The sequence below is a fragment of the Taeniopygia guttata genome, chromosome 3 (assembly GCF_048771995.1).
Source record: "Taeniopygia guttata chromosome 3, bTaeGut7.mat, whole genome shotgun sequence".
Classification (NCBI taxonomy): Eukaryota; Metazoa; Chordata; class Aves; order Passeriformes; family Estrildidae; genus Taeniopygia; species Taeniopygia guttata.
Genome location: NC_133027.1, coordinates 111844074 through 111869469, shown reverse-complemented (window position 1 = coordinate 111869469; position 25396 = coordinate 111844074). Strand labels below are relative to the sequence as shown.

At 39.7% G+C, this 25396-nt stretch overlaps 1 protein-coding gene across 2 annotated transcripts in view; it reads right to left on the bottom strand.

The window, feature by feature from the left end:
- The window catches only part of PCSK2 (proprotein convertase subtilisin/kexin type 2), a 97227-nt gene that overhangs the window by 55464 nt on the left and 16367 nt on the right, over positions 1-25396 (bottom strand). The window contains exon 2 of one of the 2 annotated variants that reach the window (XM_030269235.4): positions 21789-21893. The exons of the other annotated variant lie outside the window; for it this stretch is intronic. Coding sequence (XP_030125095.3) covers positions 21789-21893 — 105 coding nt within the window. The remainder of the gene's footprint in view (positions 1-21788; positions 21894-25396) is intronic. 2 annotated transcript variants of the gene reach the window in all.

Sequence of the window (25396 nt, the reverse complement as noted above, 5' to 3'; positions counted from 1 at the left end):
AGAATTTATTAAGGGGAAACACTCGGACAGAGGAAAAAGCCCTGCATATCTTGATATTCTGTGCACTGCCACAAGAACAAGCAAACTGGTTCACATCTCTACTTTCTCTTCAGTTGGGCAGGAGTGGCATAGCAGGACCTACACTATCACAGGTGCTGGCTATTCTCAGAAATCTGTTTCCTTTTTTTTTTTCCACTGCTTAAACAAGCCAGCATGAGAGCAAGAGCAGCATTTCTGAAATCTTAAGAAGTTTCCAAAGGAATGAAAAACTTCTTATTCAACATAATACCAAAAAAAGACAAAGTAAATTATACTTTCTCCCATGTCTCCTTCCAAGATAGCAGGACAGTCACTTCAGTTACAAAATCAAAGATGTCTATAAGAAATAAATTCCCTGGAGCTGGGCTATAACTATACATTTCTCTTTCCAGTAGATATGCAGAGATTGCAAACCACAGGGACACTTTATCAGCAGCTTATGGGTAAATTTTGCACTTTGCTGTCTCACCAGTTACATGGATCAAAGAAACAATCACCTTTTCCACATAAATCTGAATATTCATCCCTCAGTGTGGGTATAAACAGCATGCCTGGTGACAGAAAATAAAATTGGGCCTTGTGTATATAGGTCACTATCAACTGCAGATCCTACCTAGCTGTAAAATTAGGAAAACTGTGACTTGCAGAAACTTTTTCTTATATTCCTTTGCCATGTACTGCAGATATGACTTTCTTAAAACATTATGCTTGGGAAAAAACCAAGCCTGCCTCCTTCTTCTTCTTCTTCTTCTTCTTCTTCTACTTCTTCTTCTTCTTCTTCTTCTTCTTCTTCTTCTTCTTCTTCTTCTTCTCCTTCTCCTTCTTCTTTTCCTTCTCCTTCTTCTTCTTCCTCAACAGCAAAAATATTTTTGTAGAGTGATTTTTACTTATTAAAAAGAACACCATCAATCTTTGAGGTGATAACCAGAGTAGGTCTAAGTTATATTTACAGCCTCTCTGTGGTATAAAAAGGGTTTTAATTTAAATGGGAATCAGGCCCAGGTCACATTTAAGATTGCAAACCTTTTGCCTGTGTTTGTGCAAAGAAGAGAGATGCTCATATGATGCTGAATCTTCTAATTTAATTATTCTCTCTGTCATCACTTGTAACTTTGGACCATTTCTTATACCCCAGGGTGCTCACCCAGAAATGGACTTGCCTATTACTCCACAACTCACTGGTCCTATAAAGAGGTATGTACTACACAATCCACCTTTATATAACCTCCTTTTTAGTGATTCCCTTAGTACAGTAGCTGCTTCCACACAAGCAATGAATACTTGATACATCCCAAGAGAACAGGACTGTTCATAGGCTAAAGACTTCTCTAACTCTGTTGATTTTAACTTATTTCACAAAGCGAGTCTTCAGATATGTGGGGACTGTGAGAAAATACCACTTGGAGGAAAACCTGCTGAATTTGGTTTTTATGGTAAGACTCAACTAAAAGTCAAGCTATTCCTTCTGTTGAAATGCCCCCTTGATTCACTCTAACACAGAAGTGACTTGTTGTAAATGTGTGAATATTTGTGCTAATGCTCAGACACATTTGGAGTCATGAAGCACCACTTGTAGCAGCTTCACCTCTAACTTTGTGTATTTCCTTTGTAAAGATGCAAATTTGCTTTATGGACATTGTTTCATTGTATTCCATATGGACAGATTAGAAGGGCTTTGCAATACACCTGTGGAGGTAAAGTTTAGGGAAACTGAGTCAGCAGGATGAAGTCTTAAACTAAGTCTGCAGCATATGCTGAAAATACACCCCCTGGTCTCCAAAGTGATTCTGCAATTAAAAGTCAGCTTCTGACCTTTGCTATAACTCATCATACTTCCACTTCATTCTCCACAGCCTCCTTCCCACTCAAATTTCATCTAAATAGCTCATCACTCACCTTGGACCATCTGCTTGGAAAATTGTAATATGCATTTTCTCTCACAGAGTTACTGGCACACATTACCCTTGTGTCCATGTTACAGGAAATCCTCCCTAATGCCCCACTCACTGAAGAGCTGCTTGTTACACTGTCCTTTAAGTCATTTGTTTTGCTCTTCATCTGTACTCCATTTATAAACTGCTTCTGAGTCAAAAACCCAACATTTTTATATAGCTGACCCCCAAACCCAGTGACAGCACTCAGTCATGGGAACCATAGAGGACCTGTAGGGGACTTCCCTTGTGCCTGGAGCTTAGAGTAAAAGTTTACTTCAGCTTCCTCTGCTCCTTCTGAGCAGCTGGGCCCCACTGGATCCAGAAATAGCAAAATTGCTGCCAGAATCTCAGCTGAAGGGCAGCTTCCAGAATAAAAACGAGATCAGAGCCCTGGGAGGAAAGGCAGGCAGACTAGTGTCAGTGATGCTGTCCTACATGCAGTGCATGAATTAAGCTGAAAATCAATCTGACCTAAATTAATTTAAGAAAGTCTGATTTAAAAGAATTATTTAAAACTAGCTTTGGGTCCTCAAAGCTGGAGTCAGGAGGTGACAGTGAAGTAAAAGTTGGCTCCACCATGCAGAATCCAGGCTTTCTCAAAACTGGTTTCAGAAAGCACACCAAGTGCCTTCTAATTGTGTTTTCCTGGCTGCAACCCTCAGAGATCCCTGAAGAATGTAATTATTCTCTTTTGTAACCTCTTCTGCACTGTCACTGCTCAATACAATCTTTCCCTTCCCTGATTTTCCTGCTCTGTGAGCAAACGATGCAGTTTGAAGCTGAGAAGGGCTGTTTTTGGCTACCACGAAGGGAGCACCTCTGCACAGACAGAAGGACACCACAGACAGCCACACACCCCTCCTCCAGCAGCTCCTGGGGTCCTTGCCCTGATTCAGGTCCTCACTGCACCATGCTAGCAGATTCCTAGGAGGAATTACATCCCACTGCTGGCAACACCTCCCAGCCAGGTGGTAATGACAACTGCAGAAGATCCATTTGGCTTTAATAAAGAAAAAAGGCTATTTTTATAGAGCTGCCTGTCTGGAGTGATACAGCAGCAGTTGCCAAAGAAGTCTAAGCTTATTCTAGTGTTTAAAACCTGTAATACTTAAACTTCGACGTTCACATGAGTGGTAGTGATATACTAGTGAGCCTTTCTTGACCATCTGTAACACCTTCAGAGCTCTGCTGCTACTGCAGTGGAAACGAGCTTAAAAACCTGCAAAGCACTGATTTCCTAAAGTGCTGTCTAGTGGATAGTGCATGGGCTGCACAATGTCTTCTCTGAGGAAATTTCATAACTAGAAGCCAGACACAAAACAGAAGCCAGTCAGTCTTTTGACAAAGGGAAAACTGCAATTAGGCTGCTGCTGACATTCACATATCTGCTCATGCAACCAAAAGCAGAGCAGTTGCTCACAGCTATTTAATTACCATAATACACATGACAGAAAAGACATGGGAGCTTGCTCCCATCCCTGCCTTTCCCAGCCGAGTAGGAAGCTACTGATGATTTCTATTGATTGAGCTGTGCAGGTTGCAATTGCACTATTTCAGAGGTCTATGGATCCCCATCACCAACCACATTAATTAAATCAGCAGAGGTTTATGTATCACTGCTGTACAGCACTGGGCTAGTAGAGTATTGCTGCCAGGGACAGACCATCTGCCACACAGAAACCATCAAAACAGAATCATTTCTAGAGAACAATTTCTGTAATAAGAGGAAAGGTGGGGGGAAATGATAAGTAAGGGACTGGCTTACAAAAAGGAAAGAAACAGCCAGAGTCCTACTGTTTTGACCTTTACCAAACTAGTTTTTGTTTTGATACTTTCAGAGGATCGTGCTTGACCCTTGTACATCAGAACCCTGTCTTTTAATTGTCAAATGTTCTCTTTCACTTCCAGCTGATGCAGGTTTTAGCTTTTATATTGTTCAGATTCTGTACTGCTTTAGTGTGTGGGTCTGGGGTTCATATATGGGGATACTAAGCTCTTTTCACAGAGTGGGGAGACAAAACAATTCCTTCTCTAGCTGGGGACCAAGGACAACCAATCCAGATCTCAGGCCCAAGAACAAAACCAACAGTGGACTGAAGAGAGAAAAACAAGAAGGATGGGACTTCATGGGCTAAAGCTGTAATTAGACAATTAGCTCCAATATGCAAATGGACCAGAACTTATAAAAGTGTGAGACCCATGACCAGTCATCCATTTCATGACCATTTTTGGGTTCATCTTGGGTGTAGCCCTGACTGCCCAAGGTGTATCCATTGAGGTCTTTAATAAATAGCTACTTTATTCTTAAGCTCTGTCCAATCTCTGTTCCAGGTCAGCCTTCACAGGGCATCACAGCCTTGGATCTTGCAGTTGCAGGGCTTGCTGGTGCCCAGCACCAAGGCAGGGATATCCACATCAGGGCACTTTTCCCACCTCATCCCAGAATCTGGCTGCCATCAATTGGCAGAACAGTACTGTTCTGCACTTGAACTCCTGAACTGTTCAGTGCAGCATATTGAACCCATATGCCCCCAGCAAAAGCCTACAGTTCTTTTCTTGACAAGAGAGGCACCAGATGATGCCTTGGCAAAGGGATCACATCCCATATGAAACCGTAGGCAGGAGAGACAACACAGTTCAGAGGTGGGGACACACACAGCTGGCCCAAGCATATCAGAGCCCACAGAGAAGGAAAAAACCTGTGAAACTGAGAAAAGCATTAATATGGTCAGGTTTATCCCAGAGGAAACTCTCCTCAGAGACAACACAGAGACAGGGCAGCACAAGGCATCCCCATCCCTGGAAGAGTTCAAGGCCAGGCTGGATGGAGCTTTGAGCAACCTGGTCTTCTGGAAGCTGTTCCTGCCCTGCAAGGGGGTTGGAACTAGATGGTCTTTAAGGTCCTTTCGAACCCAAACCATTTTTTGATACTAGGACACAGAAGCGTAGTCTGAATATTCTTCATGGGTTTTTTTCAACACCCACTTCAGCAGAGAGGCTGTTGACATCCTTGTCCATGTTTTCCAGCAGCCTGTCCCACAGACTGCTGGCCAAGCCTCTCTCTAAAGCACATCTGCAGAATTACTTTTTTTTTTTTTCAAAAATCTTAGAGGCAAAGAGGTTTCTGCCTTGATTTCAAGGGATCAGGTCATCCAAGTGGTTTGAAGTTGTCACAAGCCCCTCTATTTATCCACTGCCTAGAGCAATGAAAAATGGTACCTGAAGAATACAAAACTCATTATTAATTGCAGTTGCATGTGCACCAGCAGGGATTTTGGTACCAGAATATTTCCTAGCTCCCATTGGGTCAGAGCAGAGGCTGGTTTAAATGAAGTGATAAAATTATCATCTTGATGAAAATTCTATAAGCCATTGTTGCTTTTTTTGGCCAGGAATAAGGAAGTATCTTTTCAGTTCAGTTATTAGCATAAAATAATTAGACTTCAGGGTATATTTTGCTCACAGTGCACATACATAAGTTGCATTAATATTAATAGGGACTTCTCTATTCATACTCATTGAAAGGAGCCCATACCTCAAAGGACTGAGAAAAGCAAAAGCATATTTAGGGTTTAGTCTATCACCAAAGATTACCAGAGACTGCTGTAAACTGCTGTCTTCATTGTATACTTCTTTCTCTTCCTTAGTTTATTTCCAATGAGACTAATGTTTAGCGATCATGGAAGAAAATAATTTGTCTCAGGATTCCCACTGCAGGCAATAAAAAATGTGCATGCAAATTCTATGGAAATTACTCTGTTCAGACTTTGAGATCAAATTCATGTTATGGTTTCCACAGAATAAAAATTTAACAGAAAAGCTTCCCTCATGAAAATGTATTTCTCATATGAGAAGTGATGAATCTCTGATTAATACTAACAGTGCCTGCTGCACACCCATTTAAGGGCTCTTCATATTTCCAAAAAGCCAGAATTAATTTGTGTTATGGCAAGCACTCAAGATGTATCTTCCCTGAGCAACAAAAGGGAGATTTGGGAAAATAAACTATTACAGCAAAAGGATTCACTTCATGGCAACTTGAAGAGAAGCCTAGACTGGCACCAGGATAGAAAGTCCCACGTGTCTTGGGCCTGAAGAAATATAAAACATCCAGTGCTAAATGACAGAATCATAGACAAGGCAAGTGGTCATCAATGCAATGACATCAGAGATGACATCCTTTGTTCTGGGCCTTTCCTTTAAGGACAAGGTGAGCTGTACCTATAAATAACCATCCCCAAAGAAAAATTATAAACAACAAAGCGATGCCAACAATACAGCAGAATTATATAAGGGATGAAACTGCCAAAGTCTTGGTTCAAAATATCATTTTATGAGATTGAGGGTAATAGTAGTGTTCTGCAAAACAGGGAAATCTGAAAAGACCAGAAAAAAACTCTGGGGTCCATGAAAAGGCCTGAAAATTTCCTTTATCTCTTCTGGGCAGGGCCCCTCATCATTCCTCACTTTCGTTTCAGGGAAGGTCAACCCAGTTATCATTGTTAGTTTCTCATGTTTCTTCTCACCCCATTTCACCATGGACTGAACTGCAAATTAAATCTGGGTAATGTTTTAGCTTAAAAAGAACTTTTTTTTAAATGCAATCATTTTCCCTATCCCAACACCAGCTGCCACTGTAACATCAACAAAAAAAAAAGTAGTGAGAATGGTGTCAGAGGAACAACCAGTCAGGATGGAGGAGGCAGGAATACTTAAACTCTTAAACTCTGGAACACCACAGCAAAAAATAATCAGGTGAACCTCTGCAGTGGAACAACAGTGTGCATTTGGCATTAGCTTCTTGGCAAAGATTCAGTTCTCCAGCAGTGCAAAGACCCAGGTTCCATCTCCTCTTGTCCAAGGGTAAATACACTCTATTCATTTCTGTGAGATTACTTCAGATTTTCACTGCTGCAAACTGGAGAAACATCTGTCTCTTGTTTTTAACACCATTCCTCCAAAGAAAAACTGTTCAAAGCCTTCCTCTGGTTGAACTCAAACTTCACAGTCCCAACAGGTGATGAAAACTGTCCAAGGCAATTTTTCTCCCCTTTCTATTAATTCCCAAAGCAGGCAACATTTAGAGAGGCTGAAAGCAGAAGCTCATACCTTATCTGAACATGTAACTGAGGTCATGGCTTGGCCAAGAATGAAGGAAGCAGATGGTTATTATGTTTGCTTTTTTGTCTTGAGATCTCAAAAAAACACAGTCCTTGAAAGCTACTTTATTGCTCAGGAATCTTATCTGAGGTCCTTGCAAAATATAGGGCTGACAAGGAAAAAACCACCTTATCTGTTGTCTGCCTTCACAGGAAAAAAAAAATAAAGGCAGAACTGAAAAATATTCTCTCATATTCTCCCCTCATATATTTCCTCTCAGTTTAACTCAGGACTTGGCAAAAAAATTCCATATAAATCTCAAGCAAATTATTCATCATGTCTTTCATCAAAATCATTAGCTCCCCTAGTCAGTCTGGGCAGGCAGCTGCTGTTTTAATCAAGGAAAACATATTAAAAGAGGTTTCAATCACTTCACAAAGGGGACAAAAACTATTTATCATTTCATTTTCCATCTCCATCAGAGTGTAATGCACTCACAAATGGCGAACCTGGGCCTGAAGGCAGTGCTGCAGTGTGGGATCAGACCTAAGAAGATTCCTGGTCCTGATGATGCTCCTGGCAGTTGGGGCAGGAAGACAGCAAGGAGCTGAATAACACCTTCCTACCTGCTGAGATCCAGGAGACCTCCAACTTCCATGAGCAAATATTATAGCAAAAACCTGTAACACCTACATAACTCTAACTGCTAAGAAATCATTGATACATCTGACAAACCATCTCCTCCCCAACCAACCATTACAAGTTTGGAGTCAGTAGTATAGTCTAATGCAGGTCTAAGGTAGCAAAAAGACACACAGTTCCCCAAATTTCTGCTGCTTTTCACCTGAAAATACAAAGGCAAGGGGCTGTTGGATTTTACCTTCTGGGAAATATTGCACATGTATATTTCAGATATATGAAGTAAAACACATTTAGTCAATTTGTGCATAGCTTATGCAAAAAGCAAGTTGTTCACTGGACAGCAAAAAACGAAAATAGTAAATTAAAAAGTGCTGTTTGGGTTAAAGTCTCCTGAGCATGAAGTCAGCTCAAATCTCTATTAACGTTGGAGAGGTTTTCTCCATCTGCTGCTGCTTTTAACCAGGATAAAGAAATACCTGGGAAAAGCTGGAAAGAGCCATGGGGAAGCAAGGACAGGAACAGAGGCAGGACCACTAGTACTGGAATATACCTAGGGATAAATGACTCCATACAATTGTGTAGTTATTTTATGCTTAGATAGCCTCTAGCACAGTAATTCCTCCTGCACCTCCAGGTCATGCATGTGGAAGCACTAGACAACTAATCACAGTTTAAGGTTACTGTCCTTTGTGTAAGTCTTTTGGGCTTCAGAGGATCTGCTCTAATCTCTTGGGTTTCATTTTTCTCCCACTGCTCTCATCTCAGTTTTCTTAGTGCCCAGCTGTTGTAAAGACCACAAATGGCTGTAATCCAACTTCTGGTTTTTTGTTGTTGGTGGTGGTGTTTTGTTTTATTTTCTTCAAGATGGTAGATTGGGGATCTCAGATCTACTCCAAATTTCCTCTGCTTTGTTGGATGACCTTTTGTAAAATTAAAGGTCCTCTTCCTCCCACATTTATTTCCAGCATTTGTGAAATACACATAATCCATATTTGAAATGTGCTATGAAACCTGTACTTAAATATTATTCCATTAAATACTGTAAAAGACCACAAATTATTTCAGATGGACAGATTTCATTTCAGTGCAAGAGCTGCAAGTATTAAATCACCGAAGCAGCCCTTTTCTCACTTCTGTCTATTTTGTAGGCAGACAGAAAGTATTTGGGAAGATTCATTTGACTTTCTGGCTCCCACTGAATTATTCATTGTTTGCAAGTCAAGTAGGTAATTCACCTTGCACACACTTCTCAAGTGCAGTGCTAATAAGAAAACCACACTGAGTTGATTTTTCTGACAAACAACGTTTTCATGTAAACAGCTGTCCTTAAAGAAATACATCCTCTCTATATGTAAAAATGTTCAGTATTGTACAATGAATGGCAGGGCACCAATAGGTGTTAGATCGATTCACACTGCTAAAAGCAATGTTCTTTTTCATACCTTTCCATCTCAGTCTGGAATTTGCATTTCTTTCATACATTTAAGCTTTCTTCCAAGCCTTGCTGGCACATGAAAGTGAAAACAATTCATCATTAAAACCCAAATTCCACTGAGATAGCATATGGCAACTCTGAAATGAAACAAAAAAAAAAAAAATTCTCCCTACTGGAAGTTGCTTGCTCCATACAAAGTCTTAATCTTTAGGGATAACAACCCAAACCAAATCATTTATGTCCCCTTTTCCAGGTTTTTCACCTGCAAGCTTCCAGGAACTAAAAAGAAAATACCAGTTGTATCTCAACTTCCCAAGTTAAGGGGTGGGCTTTTCAGTTTGCAGTGAATTCTAGACCATGAGTAAAGTGCTTTCTCCTTTTAGGGACTGCACCATCAGCTTGCATCATCTCCTCAGAACGGGAAAATCTGCTCTGGCTGAATGAAATCTCAGCCTCCTTAGATGTTTTCAGAAAAGGCAGAGTGAGCTGAGCTCCCCTGGATTTGTTTGTGAGAAGCTCTAATCCCTCACAGTGGCACTGCTGCCTTTAAGTTTGTTTTTAGCCATCCAGAACCAATTAGGAAGACAAGTGAAGTAAGCAGCGAGCTACCCAGGACAAGGCTGGCTGGAGGAGCCCTGGCTGATCATCAGATGCTTCTTTTGGAGGTTGTCTTCCACTATTCTTCCTTGAAACATGCATGAAACATACTTTTCAAGCTCTAGAAACTGGACTCAGACCGACAGAAGTCTGAGATTAGGATGTTCATTTGGAAAGATTAATGGAACTGAAGAAAACAGTCAAAAATGACCATGAAACAAAATCTGGAAAGTTCCAACCAGAAACTCTGAAACAAAATGAAACATTTTTTATTTTTTTTGCTAAATAAAATCATTTGATACTATAAAATACTTTTTTTTCTTGAAGAAGTATTTCAGATATGAAAATGTAGATTCTACTTCCCTGTGACTCACGATCAACAATATGAGTTGAAGTCTTAAAGATATTTTTTCTTTGGGAAAACAGTAATTATAGTTAGTTGACTGTCCAATGGAAAAATTTTCATAAGTTTTTCTTATAACATGCCCTGCACAACTTAGGGAAGGGCCCTTGAAAATTACGAGATAGGTACATGGTTAGAGCTGGAAACAGGGAAATAAGTTTAACATGGATATTTCCCTTCCTGTTTTCAGAAAATAAAGTCCAGTAGCAATCAAGGGAATTATTCCAAGAATAGCTTATGTTCCAAAAGAAGTAAAACAGTCCAATGAATATTATCCCAGGAGAGCATTCCAGTTGAGAAGTGAAAATAGAGCAAGCACTGCATAATTATATTAGTATATCTTGGCCTAAGATATCCAGCATTTTTGTCCAAATTCTGCCAGTGATACTTGCTGGCCCAAGGGAACAGGTGTTGCTGTTGAGGCAGGACAGGAATGAGAAGACTCTGACCAGAAGGCCGTGAGAGTAAAACTCCGATTTATTCAAAATACACTGCCCCTTTATACAGAGCTTTGTAAGGACCAAATCCATTGGTTCTGAAGTGAAAACAAGCCACACCATTGGTGCAGAGTGTTTGACGCACAGTGATAGAACTTAACTATAAACAATTTGAAAAACAAGAGAGATAAAGAATTATTTACATTCTCTCCAGCTCTTTCCCAGGCTTTTGCCTGGCTAGAAATTCTCAGTTTCTTTCTTTGACTGAATCTGAGTCCCACGAACAGGTTCAGGGGATAAGTGAAGGTTTTATAACACGAGTTCAGCTTGTTTTGAGTTGGAAAAAAAAAGAAGAGCAGCTAAAATGGTGCTTACAAAGTTTACAGAAGGTATTTCATTTTTTTAACTCACTGTGCAGTCACTGACTACACTGTGGTTTTTCCAAAGCATGAAGTAGCTACAGCCAACAGCTCCTCAAACTCTTTTTTGTTTTGGGAGAAAACGTCTCCAGACATAATAGCCCTGACTTTGGTGGAACCACAGGGAGGACAAAAGCAATCCAAAAGCTCTGCAGGGCGAGGCTGGCTGAGCGCCAGGGAAAGCAGCAGCCAAGCACAGAAGATGAGCTCTGCACTGAGTTTATCATATTTGCTGGATGACAAAGCCAAGTTAGATAGGAACAAATGTAATCAATCCCTCAGCCTCAGACTCCAAGACAAAACACAGGGCATCTCCTCACTCCAGTGACTTATTTTATTTTTCAGGTTCTTGATGGGGATGCATCCAGTGTATCTGTGCCTCCTCCAAAGAAAAGAAATAGGGGTGTGAAGAGCTGGCAAGGAAGAAGAGAACCAGGTATTAACACTGACTGTAACACTGCAGTGTTACATAACCTAGAGCCCGGCAAGAATCAGCTCAGTGACACTGCTGTGAGACCAGGAGCATAATAATAATTAGATCTGGCAATTCTGGTTCTCCCGTGAAGACTTCATGTCTGCAAAGCTCATGGATCCCTTACCATATATTCCTCTGTATGAAGTATAATGCTCAGAATCAAGTAAGATAAAGACCATGAAGACAGATGATTTACACTGATGACATATTAAATCTGTACCCATAATAAGGGTGTATTTCTTTTCAGCACTCAGACAGTAGGCAGCTTGCAATGTAAAACACAAAGCTGTATTTTCACAGAAATGTGGTCATTCAGATATCACTCCTTATAAGCAAAATTGCAATATTTAACAGAATCCATTTATAATGGTATGGAATTGATACTTTACAAATTATTAGGGAAAATATGTACCATAGGGACATTTAATATTTCTTAGTCTTTCCATGGTGTTTTTTTCCTACCCAGGCATGTTCTCTCCCTCAGTATGGAAGCTTCCAAGGCCAAGAAGCATTTATTCAACTTCACCAACCCATAACATACGTATTAGCATTTGAATTATTATTGGCTATTTTGAGCTCTTAAAGGCTGAAAAAGCAGTAGCCCAATGCAGCATCAAATAACTACTGCAGCAAACTACTCAGAAATAATTTAGATCTAAACCTTTCATTTATTTCCATTGTATCTCCAAATACTGCAATCAACTTTCAGTGACCTTTGTAAAACCCCTTTTTGTATTCATGGGGCACATCATGCATAGAACAGTAAAGCAGGTTAAATAGCATGAGTGGATGCACTACATAATACATTTATTGTGTGATACAGTAGTATATGCCATTAAAGATATTTTAAATTGTCTCTTAGGAGAAAGGGGGCAGAGTTTTCAAAGTCACAGCCCTGTGACACAAGTCCTGGTACACCATGCTTAGACACACCCCAAAAAAAAATACACCAAAAAATATTCCAGTCTTATGTTGTTATGGATTTAACTGCACATCCTCAGTTGCACTGCCTTTTATTTACTGACAACTTCATACACATTAGATGGTTCTGGTCATATAAGTGTACACACAAGAAACCAAATCAACTGTTTTAACATTTGATTTTAATATTGATTTTCTGACATCAATAAAGAAAATAAATAAACTTACAATTTTGCTTCATTCTAGACCTATCATCTCACAGTCTGGGTACATATACTACCAGATACAATATTTTACTAATTCTATAATCTTCCCAAGTTGTATGTTAAACAATATAATGAAAATCTTTTGAAAGACAGTTTTCCAGTCTCTATATTTTATATTAGGCTTAGAGATTTGCCCAAAAGAAAACACAGCCCGAAATATTTGATTGCATTTTTCCTGAGGAAGATTTCTTAGCATACAATTTACTTGTTCAGGAGAAAAGGAAGTAGAGCTGAATAGACACACTTCCTAAACTGGAAGCGGAGCCAACCTTGAAGACAGAGTTGCACATGGCAGTCTGAATTCTGTCTCAGCTCTAATGTTGGTAACTTGGTTGTTTTTGAACCCCCACATATTTTGCACTCATCAAGCACCAACAGTGTGCCTATGGATTCCTGGATCCGGTGAATGCTGAGATCCTCACAACCTCCAGTGACTGTTAGCTCAGCATATCAATGCACTGCATTCCTTTTTCAAAACCAAACCAAACTTGTCCTAAACCAAAGCCAAATTCTGCATCACAGTGGGTTCCATGTTAATGCAAAGCCACTGGCTCACTCTGCCCATTCTTCTCATCCTACTAAAAATATCCTAAACCATACAGCCTCGCCACTGCTACTGCTTGCATTGTAATATTTAACAATATTTAATCTCTCTGAAGATCCTAGGCTGGAAATTGCACAGACAAATAACAAAAGCAACACCTGCCCTACGAAACAGAGACTCTGCATCAGGTAGGACACAAGAAGGAAACAGGAAAAGGCAGAGGGGAGCAACACTTCAGTCAGGACATCAGATATCAACAATAAAAATGCAAAAACTTAACTAATGCAAATTCAGCAATTTACAGGCAGCAGAACAGAGGCTGAATGTGGCCAGCTATCACAACAAGTTTTTGTAAAAGTACTGAACTTCCTCATGGTTACAACTGGTTTTGAGAAATAAAACTCATTCCATTGCCTCACACCAAGTATCCTGTTCAGCAATATATGACACAAAATTGCTTCAAGGGGTCACCTGAACCATCCCAGAGCCACAAAGAGAAATTAGCCACATTCAGCTCACCATGGTCACTGTCTAACCTGGTCTTAAAACCACCAACCATGCAGATTCCTCAGATCCTGGTGGCACCAGGACTACAGTATATCACCGCTTTTATTTTTGTAAAATTCTACATTAATCTGCACAGTGCTGCTTTTGCCCATCATTCTATTACACTACATTATATTCATTTATATTTTTTTCTAATAGAAACACTTCTAGCTTACCCTGAAATCTCAGTGATACAATATTTTCATAAAAGACACTCTATGAGTTTTATGTCATTTTGATAGTCTGTTATTTTATTGTGTGCAGCTAATGGTGCTTTTTCATATAACATAGATATAAAGATTTTCAACATTCTTTAATGTTGATCAATTGGTTTCTTTTCTCTGTCTTTCCAGTTACAAATAGAAATAACAGATTAGTTAAGACTAGCTTTCACATTGTGCTGGACATAATATTCTCCAGTAGCAAACTGTTTGCAATATTCCATACTCAATGGTGTTGTGATATTTTACTTTAGAATTCTATTGCACATCACAAATACAATACACATATGCAGTCCAAAGATGAGCCAGTGACGCCACACAAAACCTGAGAAATTTAAACTTAGAAACTGCAAAATTCTTCAGCACCTTCTCAACACCCTCACACTGCAGTGAAGAGGACTTCCCTATCCTTCTACGTGACAGCTTAAGTATCTGAATAACTCTAGGCCTCTTTTTTTTTAATTATTATTAGAGAGTCCTTTTTCTGAAGACAGAAACTGATCATAGAATAATTGTGATATCTGAATTAAAGAGCAGCTAGGTGCTTTACACTGGTCAACTCTACACAACACAGAGCTGGACAGAGCTTTCCATGAGCAGTTAAATCCAGCAACCCTCTCTGGGCAGGAGGAGAGTCTGCAAAGGCCAGGGACAACAAAAATAGATTTCAGATTCAGTTTTCAACAGGCAATCACAGGGAATTCCGCAATTGCTGTCTGCAGTGACAACCATGCTAGGTACATAGTACAGTCACCAACCAAACTTGATGCTTCACTAAATTTCTGATACATTTCTTTTGACATCACAGAAACAATTTAATGACCTAAAGATTAGCTTATCCCCTGTATTCTGGAGGCAGAGAAGTACCCCCTTACTTATATAAACATTGCAAGAAGGGCAGAGTAGTGGGAAAACCTTTTTCCTCACTTAACAGACACTTAAGTCTCCTCTTTGCAGCCCTGATGATTTATTGTTTGGAATAACACAATTCATACACTATATTTCCTGCAATTACTTATCTGTGTCCTGCTGCCTTATGACCCTTTCTCTTTCCATGTCTGAAGTGCAGGTTGCATTCTACCTTCCAAGCAAATGACTCAGTATGAGTTTTTTTCTTTTTAAACACTGTGCTGTAATCTCTGCTGCTTCTTTCTTCTTGTATTCTCAGATAAAAAACCTGTATATTTCAATAACCACCCACCAACACCTGTAAAGGGTCCAATTATCATAAAAGAAAAATGTCCATTTAAGCATTAAATTTTCTCATCAATAAGACATACACAAGATCAACTACCAGATGACATACAGGTGATTCAAGTTCCCTCAAAAAAAAATTGTCTTTTTTTTTACAATGCTGGCCAGCTGGCTTCATTATGAATTAGAATCACTCAATCTTCAAAAACAGCCCTGAGCTGTGTGGGAAAGCAAAATAAATACAGTGCAGGATGGTCTCAACCTGGAAAAGGTAACACTGCCAGAAGAGGCCCTCTGTGAGCTGGTACAAATTCTTGGAAACCCTTCCTCAAACACACTGGATAAAGCATAACACAACTTAAAGCAGAAATGATAAGCCAGGGATGCATCAATGGAAGTCACTGCCTGTTTTCTGCACAACATGCTTCATTTCATCAGGATGACTGAGACAAAACTTTCTTCAGTGCAGCTTCAATGAATAGTGTGTAGGTTTGAGGGTGGTTTGGAGGTTTTTTTCCCAGCATTGGAAAGAAGACATTTCCTCCCATGAGTTTTTCTTGGCTGTTCAATATTTATTACAGATACTTAAGCAGAGCTTTTAATACCTAACATTCCATGTCCCATCAAAAAGATAACAATGATGCAGGTGTAAATGCTGCCCTGTAGTCTCTCAAAATTATGGCAGCTCCAAACTTCTCCTGAATATAATCCTACCAGAATGCCAGCCCATGACAACAGATATCACAGCAAAATGCTAAATAGATTTTACTGGGAAGTCTGTCAACCTCTGCCATCTGCAGCATGTATTTACATAAAAGAGACAAAACCATGAAGGGTTTTTTGTCCTGCCATTCTCCCATCTCTCTGTCCTAACACACACCCACACCTCCCTGCAGGGCAGAGAACTGGATGATGAACCTGAAGCCTCCATCTAAGATTTGAGAGGGCATGGCAAGTCCTGGGCATTAATTGAATTTATATTATATTTATCTCCACAGAAGTCTAAGTTTTGTATGAATATGGGATCACTGCTGTGGTGAAATGCACAAAACCAGTTTTTTCCCTCTACCCACAGTGTCAACAGCACGATTACAACAGGGAACTGGTCAAGTGATGGCCCTTTCTTCTTCTGCTGCCCTTTTACTTTTAGGAGCAAACCAGCTTTCTTCTCAGATGGAGAAAACATCTTGGGATACCTTCCAAGCTTTTACTTTTTTTTTTTTTACCAGGGAATCAAACTGGTCAGGAATCTAAGAAATCAAGATGGGGGCATAGAGCAGGAGGAAAAATGTCAAGAATTGCCATTTTAAAAAACCAATTGTTAATTGCTCTTATTGCTTTGCTCCAGGGACAGAATGGTATTTGCCTCCAGTAACAGAAGGCTGGAGAAATAAGTTACATCTCCACAGCAAATACAAAGGTCTGAACAAAGGAAAGCTCCAATGGCTCATAGTCCTTGTGTCCCCAGATCACTGCATTCCACACTGGCTGGAGAACTACAGAGAACTGAGGAAAACTGGGTTTTTCCTGATCTTATCAGGAAGATTTTAATTTCTGCAAAGGGGAAGATTGGTGCTGACACCTAAGAGAGTAAGACAAAAGGCTCCACACCTTTAGCCCAGCTCAAACCTGCCACTGACGTGCTGGAAAAGGCCCTGAGGATTGACTTACACTGTTCTGCTATTGCTAAGTGCTGCTGTGCTGCTCCTTCCCAAGCTGCCATCCATCCCTCTTTCTCCCTGTCAAAGAGGAGCCATGGATGAAATATTAAGCTCTGGCAGCACTGCACAACCCCTGTGCAGTGTGGGGTGGGGCAGAGGGCATTTCTGCACTCACAGCTTGCAAGGGTTCAATCACAAATAAGCCAGTCACATTAAGGCGGCATGTAAAGGATCTCAGGCGAGGAAGGAGATGAAAGACTTTGATTTATTCAATTAAAAACTTAAATCCCCTGAATTTAAAACCACCTTCTTATCCTTGCCCCATGAGACAAGCAGTTTGGGAGTACTGCTAACCATGGGCACTGGTTAAGTACTCCTGGAAGAAGCTCTGCACCCACCCTCCTCAGATTCCTGGATCAGCACAGCCAAGTCTCCCTTGCTAATCCCTCTCTGAAATGTAACAGCTGCCATCACTGGGATATTTCTTACCAAAGAAATCATCATCTAAGTTCCAAACTCACTCGCAGTGGAAGATTTTCATTTAACCTTTCCTCCCTCCATACATACATATTTATTCTCCCAATAGCAACACAGATCCATTAGCATACAGATATCAATAATGGGACTCAGCTCTTCTCTGCATATTATAGCTTCTTTCCTGAGCAGGATTAATCTTGGCAGCTGTCTGACAAAAGAGACTGTGTGGGAGGAAAATGGTTTTATCTAAAACTTGGAAAAAAACAAAATAATCTTTGAGAGAAAAAACTATGTTTCAACACTTTTCCTTCAGTGGAAGACTATTTACAAACAGAAAATAACCACCCAGTGGGAGGCCCATGGAGAGAGGAGACCATGCTAGAGCAGCCTGTCCTTGAAGGACTGCACCCCCTGAAGTGACCCCACGCTGCAGAGGTTTGGGGAGGACTCTTCCCATGGGATGGGCTCAGGCTGGAAGTTTGTGAAGTCTCCTGTGGGAGGGCCCCCACAACTCCTCCCTGAGCAACCAAAGAAAGCACAGGTGAGGAAGAGACCATAACCCCCATTCTCTTGTTGCCTTGTGCTGTTGGAGCTGGAGGCAGAGCTGGGAAGGAGGGAAAGGTGGGGAGAAGATGTTCTCCCCATTCTGATTTGGTTAGTGTGATAAATTCAGTTCATATCTCTACCTACAGCCTGTACTGCCCATGATGTTTGATGAGTGATCTCTCCCAGTCCATATCTCAACACATGAACCCTCCTTTGTTATATTTTGTATTCCCTGTCCCACTGGGAAGAGGAGTGACAGAGTGAGCTGGCACACACCCGGCATCCAGCCCACATCGGCCCACTACAGAGGCAAATCCCATGGTTTTGTTTTCCTTTCGCTGTGGTGAAGAAGGGGAGAACTCCATTTCCCATCCTGCCTCTTCTGTGCTAACAAACAAGGCAATATGAAGTATCTCTGTATTTCTGGCTCACCTTTCCAGGGCAATCACATAAAACATACAACTGTGTCACTGTAGGACACGTGAAAGCACGACGTGAGCCACTGCTATTGCAAAGGTGAAAAAGAGAGAGTTTATTTTCTGACTCCAGCATTTACACTTTTCCAAAGGTGACAGTGGATTGGAGAGTGAATGTGCCACCTCTCCAATAACATTGGACAAACCACTAGTACATCAAGTTTCTCCACCCCTATGAAGGAATGCAAAACAATAGGTTGTTTACAGAAAGTTGTGTGAGAAAGTTCTCTAACAGAATGTAAACTCAGAAGGCTTCAGAAAATCTTAAGAATCAAGGCAACACCACTGCTCCTCATTATTAAAAGCAAAGTTTGCTCTTACAGAAGCTGTCTTTCCCCTTACTCACAGGGAAGACTCTCTAAAGGACATTTTATTTGCAGTCTCTCTGGCCAGCACACTCTCCTCCAGGTCCCACTCAGCTCCTGGACTCCTCCACAGCCAGATCATTCAACCTTCTCACTGACTTTTGTCCCAGCCTGTCCCACTTATTCTCTCTTCACATTCACACTGATGCCTGGTCCCACACTGCCCTGGCTGTCACCTCCTCCCAGCTGACCATCCATGGGTCATGGCAAGGGCTGCTTTCCTGTCTGCACCTCCAGGGAAAAGTACAGCAGCCCCTTAAATGAAGTCTTCCAAGGACAAAAAAAAAAACTAATGGCTGACCTTTTGGTCTGAGATATTTCTGCTAAAGGAATAAACAGATAAAGGCACACAAAAATGCAATTTCACATAGAGAATCCCGGAGATGCTGCTGTGTCTTAGCTCATTTAGAATTCCAGCTTAAAGATGTTAAAATTGTAAAGGGAATCCATCCCCTCCCTGCAACTCATTTGGCACCAAAGTTATATAAGCTAAAATAACAAAACAGAAGTGCACCTGGAAACCACAGAAATTTGCAACTGATGCAAAAGAGTCAAAGCAAACATCTCCTGGAAGGTTCTCCATACCTCAGATAATGTAATTTAAATAACAAAACAGCCTCCATTTGAAGCAGTTCAGTTCACTGTGGAATTTGCCACCTTGGCAGCAGGGATCCCTGGCAGGACAGCACTGACAGCAAAAGCCACATGCACCTGCAGTGTTTTCTTGAACAGTTCAACAGGACAACACACTATGTGACCACACTACATGGACCTTCATCCACTGCCAGGACTGCTCCAGGCTGCAGCAATATGAATCTATTAAATAATGTTAAAACCATTGTATTGGAGATGATTCTTCAAAACAAAGATTAATTCTTGCTGGATTTCTAGGAAGCTGATAACATTCCATTCCCGCCCCCTTGACTGCAGTGATGTTTATCACATAACTGCTGCAATGTTTTTAGCACCACTCCAAATTATTTTGGTTCAAACATACAGCAAATTTTACACAACAAAGCATTTTTGAGCATTTCAAAAGATATGCAGACTATGGAAATGATGCAGTAACCTGTTTGCATAGTGCTTTGACATCTATCTTAGACTCCTGAAATGCTGACATGGATACTCAAGGGATTCCCTTGATTAAAAAACATTAATTAATTGAGTGAACATCTGTGCTGTTTTTCAGCTAGTAACTAAAATTAGCTGGGCATTGTAACATCATTAAAAGTGAAAAGTATACAAAATAAGTGCAGCCCACTTTCTCACATTTGGGTAGGGCCAAGCAACTTTGTGCAGCAGCATTTACCATACCGGCTCCTGAGAGATTTTTATAGCCTTGTGGTGGAAGTTTTCTTCTTGGCTAGCCTGAAAACAGGAACATTTTATTCTTGGCTTCACACATTAACATATTAACCATGACAGTGCTGACATTTGTTGCTAAGTAAAATTGATCGTAAATGGTCTAGAAAGCTGCCATTACATTTAGAAATTACCTTTAGAGTTTGAAATTAAGTACTGTCAACACAACTCATGTTTGTACACAGATTTGACAGGAATTTTTATGGCTTCACATAGAAAAGAAACTTCACATATAAAAGAAGAAAGGAGATAAGACTAATTATTTTAATTGCTCTCAAACTGTATTACATAAAGCAACTGACCTATATAGTATCATAAGAGCTCAAGGACTATTCAACAGGACAGGCTAGATGAGAAAATGTCATGTTACACATGGAAATGAAACATTGCTTCACCCCCCTTCCATTTCCCAGTGCAAACCATGAAGTCAGAATTCACCCAGGCTCATCCTTTTCCTCACATGGGAGATATTCTCAGTTATTTAAACTCAGCTTTATTCCCTAAAATCAAAGGAGAGAGCCGCTGGTACACAGTAGCACGATGAGGTGGAGATTATCAGGAAAAATGAGATTTCACTGCATGTGACAGAAGCCAAAAGCCAGTCTGGAATTAGTACAGGAGTGCCCAGACATGTAATATTAGGCTGCAGTGAGAATTGGTGGTTTCATACAAATACCAGAGATATTTGTAAAATTTTCAGAGACTTACAGAAATATTTATTTCCAAAGAGCATATGGAATGACTCTGCACAGTGACTGTACCCAGCTACTACTTTTCAATGTTCTGACTTAATTGTGTGCTTTTTCTCCTAAATTTTCTCATGCATTTTCTCCTAAGTGACTTTACAAGATTGGGTGGTTCAGAGACAAGAAACATCTTAGGACATTTGCTTTAGTATCCACTAATTGTAGTATTTCCCCAGTGATTTACTCTCTTATCTCTGCTTAGTAAACAAAATAATGGAAAAAATAATGGAAGCCTGTGAATTTCTGTTCAAGGCAGGTTGGACATGCCTCTGCCTCATAACCCCTCACCTGCATCTGGTTTCTCTTTAGAGAAGGGGACCAGGAAGAGGTACCCTAGAGCACCCAACTATCAGCATTTTAGGACAGAGCAATGGGGCAGGCAGCACCTGGAACCTGGGCTCAGAATCACTTGGAATTTCTGCAGAAGCAAGAAAATTAAGCTGAGAATTCATTAGACCTCGCTTGCTCTGGTGGCACAACAACAATTATGATCTTATTTAACCTATTTGCTTCTTCCTCCTACTCAAATGTTTCATTGTCACAGGTGTTCCAATAACACAAATCTGGCAATCACATTATGTCTGGAATAAAATTGTTTCCCTCTCCTTACAGTGCAGTGAATTGAAATCTTAATGAAAGATTAAAAAATAATCTATTTGCTGTCATTACATTCCTTAGGCTAACCTGCTTTCTTTGGACAGTAAATACCCTTTTTGTGCTACCTGATCCAGCTTCAGCCCAGTATTAAACTGGTGCAGAAACTCTGCATATAAATTAAAAGAATTTGTCAGTGCCAGCTCATAGCTTTCCACAAAAGGGGCCTTTTCCTCCTGTCTGAGAGGTTTATGCTTCTGAAAACTGAGCACACCATTTGCAGACTGCAATCAAGAGCCTCTAAAACAGCTACTCAAGTTTGACAGCTTACACTGCTCTAGTAACTGGTATTTATACTATTCCCTGAGAAGAAAGGAATTACACTTACCCTGGAGTCCTTTTCCAGACGAAGCTTGTGTTGAAGGCTGCGTCTTCTCCTGGCTTTAGCAAGACCATTGTGATAAAAAAAGTATCCAGATTCTAAAAAAGGGAGCTGAGAAAGAAAAGAAGGAAAAAAAAAAAAAAAGAATCATGGAGCTATTGGCTGTTAATAAGGATGACAAGAAAAGTTTTACCTGTGAGGTGATTCAGGAATCTACAAGAAGACTTGTGAAGAGTTATACCAAAGAGCCCAAATCACTTTTGAGAATGCCACTCCTAAGTTATTTTTGAGAAGGGTACCCAGGAACATTAAACCTGCTTGCTACAGGTTTACAGTGCATAGCTTCACTTGGATGCACTTGGTACTCTTTCCACCTTACATTTAAGGTCAACAGGGCCAATATTTCTGACAGGCACCCCAAATCACAAGAGGAAACATTCCCTATTTCCTGAAAGAGCCAGAATAAAAGAACAAAATTAATTGCAAAAGATTTGAAACTCCAGAGATCATCCCACAAATGCTTTGCTGAGCTGTTGTAATATACCCAAACTGACACCATAAATGGAAGGCAGAAAGCAAAGAGATTTCCACTTTCAGAAGAATATAATACTTGGAGTTTCTTCTGAGCACCCCAAAATGGAACATACAAAGCATATTAAGAAAAAAGACAGCTCAATGTTCAGGTGGGAACAGTTTCCTGCACCTTTAATGTCCAAGACATTTAAGGAACAAGCAAACAACTCTGGAGGGCTTCCCATTATTAAATGCATTTCTCTCCTCAGGACTGGCAGAGAGCAACTGGAAGGCTCACAGACATTTAGCTTTTAGAAGGCTAAAAGACATAGTGTTAGGAGAGCATCATCCCACTTCCAGCACTTCATTAGGAAGCTCCACTTGAATCTCAGATTATCAGTTCTTAACCCATTTGAATTTAAGAGACACATTCCAGTTAAACATTTAAACCTAAGCAAGTAACTGCACAATTTTAAATTAAGCTAGTCCTTGTAAAAGTTGAAAAAAATTGGTTGGAGAGTTACACATTAATGTAATGAATACTTCAACTTCAAAGGTTTGGCTATCCTGCATGTAAAATACCTTTTGAAGAGAAATATTCTAGAACAGCTATGACAGCCTGTTCCTCTCCTTTTTATTATCTATACTTCATGATAACATAAACATCTTAGCAGGAGTTCAAAGTTCTTTACTGAAATACCAAGGCTGATGTCTAGAAAGAAAAAATGTTGAGAAAACCTGGGCTGAATACAGGTAGCAGCATAATGAATAAAATAAAACAGATTTTGTTCCTTTATACACATATGTACAGTACATAAATATAAATTACCTTCTACGAAAACATCTCCTGTTTCAGTCAATCTATCACTATATCTGCTACACTTCCACAAACATAATTTACTATACATAAAAAGCAGTGTGGAAATAGAAGACAGTGAATTCTGCAAGTTTAAACTGGTAATACCAAAAATGAGCATGCAGGTTTGGTTTTCTTTTTCTTCAAAGTACTTCTTTATGTTAATTGAAACATTTACTATCAATAAAATGAAAGCATTTAGTTTTCATGTTAAAATTCCATTCTGTATGATATATAAATGTGAAGTAACTTAAAAAAAAAACCCCAAAGCATTCTTTTCTGATAAAAACACCTCTTTTAAAGTGCTTATAAAATGTTTAGGAGATTTCATCAAAATCATTATGGTTCCCTGGAGCTGATCTGCATGGCTGACTGGAAGGCTTTTCTGGGTGAATAATCAGAATATTTAGCTTCAGTTCCATACACCTGTGAGAAATACAACTGAGATAGAAGGAGCAAGACTATGAAAGCTCACAGTAAAGGCCAACAAAATCCCCTGCACTTTGTATATATCCTCAGAGTCAGAGCTCTGAAAGTTCAAATTCTGTCTAGGTTTAGGAAATAGTTTTAAAAAGCAAATTTACATTTAAACTTGTACCTGACATCTTTACCAAGTGGGTGATCAGGTATTTACATAATCCAGAGTTTGGTAATAGATCTGACTCCCCAGGAAAAGGCCCTTCCCCCACACTGAATATATTACTATATGCCTCAAAAACATGCAGGGGGGGGGAAATCTAAATAGGCAGATTAGTTACAGCTTGAAATCCATCGTGGTGTGTGATATCCATTACCATCCTTTGTTGTCTGTGGCCCAATTAGTCTTCTAATTCTCTCCATGAAATCAAGCTACTTTTCTTCCTTTTATTTCAGTATCAACCATTAAAATTAAATCCAGTCAAATATTGATCTTGATGTTCTTCCATTAAGGATTAGTCTAAGCAATTTCAAAGATATCTGGGAATATGTAAAAGGTATTTGCTGTTTATTTCCATAGAAGGTTAGTTTCTAACACCTCTTAGCATGAAGTAGTATTGCATATAGTAACCTTTTAAAGCTTGTGTATTCAAGTTTGGTCATAAGCCATTACAATTAGTACAACAGTGACCAGATTTATGGACAAAGTCATAAGATTGACTAAGATTATTCCACTCTTCCACAGTTATCCCAGTAACCTTTGAGGAACTCAGATATTTTATGGTTCACATGGCTTTTCATACCAGATCAATTAAACCCAGAGGGGGACACCTAGGAAGGCAGCTCAGTGAGGCAAGATTATGTGATCCAGAACTGTGGATTGTGAATGTGAAAAATGCATATTATATGGCTCTACGCAGATAGTTACTATATGTATTATGTTATATTGATTAGTTGTGCTTTTGTAGTTAAAATGAAGATTTTAGTAGTTAAAACAGAGACTATGCATGTGGGTGGGGAGGTGGGTTTTTTTTTTTAGGAATGAGATACTTGCTTCAAGGAACACCTAAATCTTCCAAAGGAGAGGAATTGATGGCTTCTTATCAGAAGAATCTAATTTCTTCAGGCCTTGCTCAGACTCAAAGACACCATGGAGATTAAAAGAAACAGTTGACATACAACAGAGTTTCTTGTTTTAAATAGAATGTATGTATAACCATGAGGGATTTATGAATATGCAACAAGTGTATTGTTTTAAGGGTGATTCCTTTGTTCACAAGGGATGCTTTTCCTGACTTAGCATCCAAGAGCATCCAGACATCTGTAATTCTTTGTTTTTTATTGTCTTGTAATTGTCCTAACTCTAAACCTTATTACTCTAATTGTATTACTATTTTTATAACCATTTTATTATTATTAAACTTGTAAAATTTTAAAAACCAAGTGATTGGTGTTTTTCACAGTGAATAATCAATAGCAGAAATCAAGTAATTTTCAGGAAGAATCTAAACCCTGCAGTAAACCCTTGAAATCAATGAACATACATTTGGGAGAATCAGACACCATGGATGGAAAGGGCCTAAAATGTCAATCTTTGAAAAGGATTTTGCACTTAGATCTGTGGATACCACAAGGAATGACTGAAACTCCCAATTCTGAGGGACTCCTGCTACCAGGCCAGTAACTTCTTGGCCACAACCAAATGGAGGACACAGGTAGCTCACAGCAGGATTTACATTCCTACTATCAGCTACTCCAGGAAGTGTCCTTTGATGTGGAGCTACAGCAAAAGAGCAAATAGTGAAATGAACAGTGGAAATAATGAAGT